The 6,387-nt window shown below is 37.4% G+C and overlaps 1 protein-coding gene across 1 annotated transcript; it reads left to right on the top strand.

The window, feature by feature from the left end:
* On the top strand, nt 478-2,452 carry LOC104724669 (BOI-related E3 ubiquitin-protein ligase 1). The gene is made up of 4 exons (XM_010443210.2): nt 478-811; nt 895-965; nt 1,084-1,358; nt 1,708-2,452. Exons 1-4 carry the CDS (start codon nt 762-764, stop codon nt 2,239-2,241), a joined length of 930 nt encoding a protein of 309 aa, XP_010441512.1. The 5' UTR covers nt 478-761; the 3' UTR covers nt 2,242-2,452.

Raw genomic sequence — 6,387 nt, 5'->3', positions numbered from 1 at the left:
AGATGCATCCACGCGTTATGACAATATCTTCAAGCCAATTCTATTCCAGCTTCAACAAGGCTCCAAGACTATATATGTTACAAACTACAAAGCTTACCCAACTATCCCCTCTCTGAGTAGAGGACGAAACTATATGTATCATTCACTAAAAAAAAATAGTTTTCATCATTATTAATGGTTTTTTTTTCTTTGTTTTCATTGCAAATTTGAGAACCTTTACCATATGTGGTGGATATTAGATACTTACTCTGCAAGTAGTTACCTTCTTTATTTTCATAAAACTGCAAAACAAAAATTAAAGGAAAAAAAATGCTAATTAATCTTTACGAATGACTGGACTATACGCGTATCTTGAAAAGAAAAGAAGAAAAAACGAAATATCCGTTTCCAATTTTTTTTTTGTTTGTTTTTTTTAAAGTAAAGTGAAATAAATCATAGATGCGATTCAAATATTCAACATTTTGAGTTGATATAATAATAAATGAGAATCATGCTTACTATGTGCATATAATAGAGAGACTTTATATTAAAAACCCTTTTTGCCTTAAAAAAACACTTGCCAATTCCATTCATCTTCCTCTCTTCACCATTTATTTTCTTTAGAATCCCGAAGCAACCAAAGTTTTTCAATTCTTTTCATCACCACGGCACCATGTCCGATACAACCGTAGTTGATACATACATACTCCATTAAAGAGAGGAAAGAAGCTTCCGTCTTTTCATTTTTCTTGTTTTTTTTTCTCTCTTCTTGAATCTTGATCATGGCGGTTCAAGCTCATCACCATCTTTCTACTCTCTTCTTCCTCAACAGGTCCTCTCTCTCTCTCTCTCTCTCTCTCACTGTATCCATGTATGTATGTATTCATGTGTGTGATTGATGTTTTGTTATCTCAGAAACGGACAAGAAGGTAATGATTGTTCGAATCAGCCGGAGCAAAAATCTCAGTTTCATTCAATCAACACCGGTTTGTTTTACTAAAATCTCCGAACCGAACAATGACCTTTTCTTTTAATCTCAGTTTGTTTATTCTTACCGTATGTATGATGAATCTGTTATCTTTGTTCGGGCGGGCTTTAAAACAGGGGTTGATTCAAGAAAGCGAGCGAGAGAAGTTTCGTCGTCGGTGATTGATTTAGAAGATATCACAACGGCGGCTCCGATGAACCCTCTGCCGCAAACTCCGCCACAAGTTATCGGACGTCGACAGAATCCTAATGTAGTAGTATCAACCGGTCTACGTTTGTCTCGTGAACAGAATCAAGAACAACGGTTTTCTACTTTTCCGATATTTACCGGAGATCTCGCCGGAGAAATCAAAAGCCAAACGGATGAATTAAATAGATTTCTTCAAATCCAGGTGACTTACTATATTTTTCTCCATAATTATCCTTCCACACAAAAAAAAAGTTTTAAAATTATTATCTCCACAATCTACAAATTCCTATTATAAAAAAAAATCATGTAAAGTTAATTAAATTGTTTAGTGGCATTTTTAGGATTTTTGTTTGATAATTTTGTTGTAAATCAAAACATGAAAATGTGTTAATTTTATAATAAAAATAACTTTATTTTTTTTTAACATTTTTTGGATTATTGTTTGATCATTTTTGTAAACCAATAAAATGTGTTAATTTAAAAATAAGTTTTAAAAATCATTTTTATTTTGTCTAAATTTAATTTAATTTTTCTTTTTTATTAAAAAAAAGGGAGAGCAGCTGAGGCGCATGTTAACGGAAAACAACGATAGGCACTATCGTGAGCTACTGAGAACGACGGAAGAATCAGTTAGGCGGAGATTAAGAGAGAAAGAAGCGGAGGTCGATAAAGCCACGCGTCGTCACGCCGAGCTAGAAGCACGTGCGTCTCAGATCGAAACAGAGTCACGTGCCTGGCAGGTGAGAGCAGCGGCTAGAGAAGCCGAAGCGACGTCGTTACAGGCTCAATTGCAGCAAGCCGTGTTTGCAGCAGCTCACCGCGGCGGAGTTATCACGACGGCTGAACAAAATTCGGGAAGCGTAGACGGTGCGGATGAAGCCGAAGACGCCGAATCGGCTTACGTGGATCCCGATCGGTGCGAAATGATCGGACCGGGGTGTAGGATTTGCCGGCGGCGATCGGCGACTGTGTTGGCTTTGCCGTGTCGTCATTTGGTTCTGTGTAAAGGATGCGACGGCTCCGTACGAGTTTGTCCGCTTTGCCTTAGCACAAAGAACTCAAGCGTGGAGGTTTTTTATTCTTGATGGGCCATTGTTTAATGGGCATATTAGGCCCACTAAATTGGCATTTTTATTTTTAAAAATAAAATCTATATAAATTAAATTTATCATTTACATAAAGTATACTGTTGAGTCTCATTCTTGAACAGCTTGAGAGGTTTGATACTTTGATGTACATATAGCCACATGCAGTGGTCTTTTTTTTACTTTTTCTTAAAAATTATTATTATTATTATTTATTTTGTAGACAATCGTAATAAAGTTAACCTTGACCGTTTGGTTCACTTATTTTATTTGTGAATGAACCATATATTTAGTAATGTTTTTGTGTTGCTATAGTTTTGGAGTATAATTAGGAATATGTTCTAGGGGTTTTAGAGTTTTTAATTATTTTGTATAATGTTCAGAAAATATTTTTGAAGTTTTCATTAGTTCTTGTTTTTGGTCGATCTGAACAGTGATTGATGTGTGTTTTTTGAAAGTTCAACTAAACGAATAATTTACTGTTTATTGAAATTTTTGAATAATTTTTTAATAGTCAATGGATCATTAGTCTCACCATAAACCTTTGCTATGTCAAATTTAATTCTATATGAATTTTCTACACATAGAAAAAAGGAGAATCTATAGATTTATATAATTAAACCCTATGGAGAAACGATAAATAACTCTTTTGAAAAACAATATTTTCTGAATTCCTTTCTGCAAAGCCACTGAGTATATGCTCTTTTAGTCCTTTTTCATGAGATGTAAATTCAATTTGGAAGAAAAGGAATATAAAATTTTGTGTGAGAAACTCGTGACTTCCACTCCACATAGTGTCATAGCCAAGTTAGCCATATACGACCTTACAAGTCTATACGCTCATTTCATGCCTTTTTTTCAAACTAATAATAGTCCAATCCATGCCAATTCACTTTTCATTTGAAAGTGTAATACAAGTTGCTCGTAAAATATTCTAGATAATTTGTTTTTTTTTTTCTTTTTCTCATCTGATATTATTAATAAACTGAAGTGAAATCTTGTGAAATATAAACATATGCTGGCGGAAGAAAGAGATATTTTCAAAGTCTAAAGCTGGCGGAAGAAAAAAATATCTCTAGAGTCTAATGTCCCAACAAAGAGAATCAAACATAAACACAAAAAGGCTAAAAGATACAATGATAGAAGAGGAATTTCCTAACAATTACAAGACAAAGACCGAATGAAACTGAAAAAATAGAAACATATCGAACCAACCAAGGAAACCAGGACTCCAAAGATCCTTTGATAGAATGTATCGAAGATGCTTTCGGCCAACCATCGACACTCAAATCCTCTACTTGCGAAGCCAAACTGCCTAATTGGATCCGTAACAGAACTCCTAAAAGTGTGTCTCATAACCCGGCAAGAAGAACTACTTCAAGTTCCTCACACTTTCTTCTGGATACGGGGATGTCGAACTCAAGGCGACAGATAACCACCTAGATAGAAGTCACACTAAAGGACTAGATCTCGATCAGATCTAAATTGCAGAGTTGAAGAGCGAAAAATCCAAACTGGGTAACACCAATTTTGAAAGATCAAGAAGGGTAAAAGATCGAACATGAATGAACCAAAGTGAATCAGAGAATCTCCAAAGAAGTAGCAGGTCTAAATATCTCCACTATCAAACAAACGATCAAAATAACATTGTAAAAGGGAAATCCAACAAACTATCCAAAACAGCCAGGAGATTACGAAATCTACTCTTCTAAAACCGGAGAGACCTTGCCTTATCAAACTCCCCAACCGTGGTAGAAGATGAAATGCTTATCGACAAACATCACTGAAACTGTCACAACCTACACTTGAAATTAAACCGAATTTACCTAGGCAAACTGAGAGACGAAATGAAACTAAAGCTGAAGAGAAACAAAGAAACAAGAGGTCGGAGCCGGTGCTAGAGAAGCCACCGCAGTTCGACCTCAGATCTGAATTTTTTTCTTGGCGGTTGCTGGTAAACAAGAGAGAATATTAGGGTAAACGAGAGTCGGTGATAGAAGAGATACATATTCTAGATAATTTTTCATATCTCTATTTTTTTAAATAATAAAACTAGAAAATATCCTGATACTCTCTCAGACCCAGATATCGATCCACTCCCCATCCCAATGATTTCCAACGTCGGTGATGCAACTGCTCGCCAGCGTCAGGATCTACTAACCCTTTTTAATCTTCTCCATCTTGTCTTAAGCTTTTGTAACATTTTATTTGTTCTGTCTATGGGCAACTACCTTCAATATCCAAATTTCTCTTCTCTCCCATTACCGAGCGATACAAAAACCTTTGCATCACCGGCGTCGGGATCTACCAACCCTTTTTAATCTTCTATCTTGTCTTAAGCTTTTGTAACCTTTTATTTGTTCTATATATGGGCAACTATCCTTAATATCCAAATTTCTTTTCTCCTCTCGTCCCATTACCGAGTGAAACAAAAACCTGCGACGAAGGACTGAATCCACTTCGAGCCCTTCCTCCGTTGACAGTACCAAGTATGAAGAAAGGAGAGGAGTACCTTTGTACAGCCAGCAGCACCTTCACTTTCAAATCTGAGATTTCTCTTAGATCCATCATATCTGGCGACTGTGTGAACCTCTTCGACCACCGCTCTCACCGGTTTCAAGCAGTTCTCAAATCGATGTTGAAGATGGCAGAAGGTCCAACTCTAACCCATCAACCACCCTCTGCCCTGAATTCCTCAGTCACCTTTCCCGGGTGGTACCCTAAGGTGTCAGTGCTCCTTGCTCTGATGCCACAAATTCCAGCGAAGAACCTTCCAAATATGTTCATCTTCTCGTCGCTACCGCCACCCAGACTTCTCAGTCGAAGCATCATCGTCAAAGGGGAGCTAGGGTTTTTGCTAATGGACCTGTTCCATTTCGGCCCATTATGCTCTTTCCTTTCGCCCATATCCAGAAGTCTCACCCTATTTCCTATAAGGTCCAAGTCCATTTTAAATTACAATTTGCTATATCCCTTTGTTCGGTAGACTGCCACAACGATATCTACAGCTGACTCTATTCGATGCTTGCGGCAACACTAGTACAAGGTTTCTTTGATGACCTTTTTCAAAGAGAACTCCAATCCATGCTTCAAATTTTAACCAGGTTTGGTCTGAACTCAACTCTGCCCCATCTTAGCCTTTAACTATGTAGCTTAACGGTACCATCTGTTCAAATACTGTATTTGGATCTTAAGTCACCAGTGTTGCTAGATTGGTACAAGATTTATTTGAAAAACTGTTTACTAGAATCACCTAGGGATGTTACTCTTGAAGACGAGAGCTTGAAGGAACTCGACATTATGACCCTGTCTCTACGGAGCGGTGGTTACCGATGTTACAACAGCTTCCTTTCATCACCTCCCCTACTTACCGAGCTTTCTAATTTGCAAAACATCAAATTTTTGAAGTTACCTACTAAAAGCTTGAAAAATAGTGGCATTATGACCCCGACTCCAAGGAGTGGTGGTTATCGCAACCTCGTCACGCTAATCACACATAACCCTAGCACCACAACCACCGGTCTAGTTACTGATAAACAAAGCACTCTCAGCATTGCTCGAACCCTTGACAAAGCTCTACCTCGAGTAGACATTCTCATCTCGATGAGATCCTCAGCTTTGGCTTTTTTAACGCCCCTTCATCTTCGACTCAAGACAGTGGCCATCTTCTCTTCTATTGATTTGCTCATGGAAGTTGCATCGTTACTCCTTGATCTCGCAGGTTCCAAAGTGCTATTTGGTAACCAATTAGATTGTTATTCCTTAATGTATATTTGGTAACCAATTAAATTGGTAACAAAGGAATATTTTGTAACCAATTAAATTGGTAACAAAGGAGTATTTCCTAATCAATCTCTACTTTGATGGACGGTTGAGATTAAATCTTAAAGAACCCTTAAAGAGAAATTAGGTCCTCTCTCCACCTATAAATTTATGCCTTTAGTCCATCATAAAGGCATCCCAAATAAATCTCAGAAAGACAACACATAAAAAATAAGTTCATAGGCAAAAGGAGAGAAACTTAATCACCTAACTAGAAGATCAAGACATCAGGAAGCTGTTCATCAAGGAATCTCTACTACAATGACTGGAGGAGGTACTCCGCTTGTAATATTCGCGAACCAAATAATGTGATTTGCGGGGGGG

The sequence above is a fragment of the Camelina sativa genome, chromosome 11 (genome assembly GCF_000633955.1).
Source record: "Camelina sativa cultivar DH55 chromosome 11, Cs, whole genome shotgun sequence".
NCBI classification, from domain to species: Eukaryota; Viridiplantae; Streptophyta; class Magnoliopsida; order Brassicales; family Brassicaceae; genus Camelina; species Camelina sativa.
Note: the sequence above shows the minus strand (reverse complement) of the source record. Positions and strands in the feature narration are given on the sequence as shown.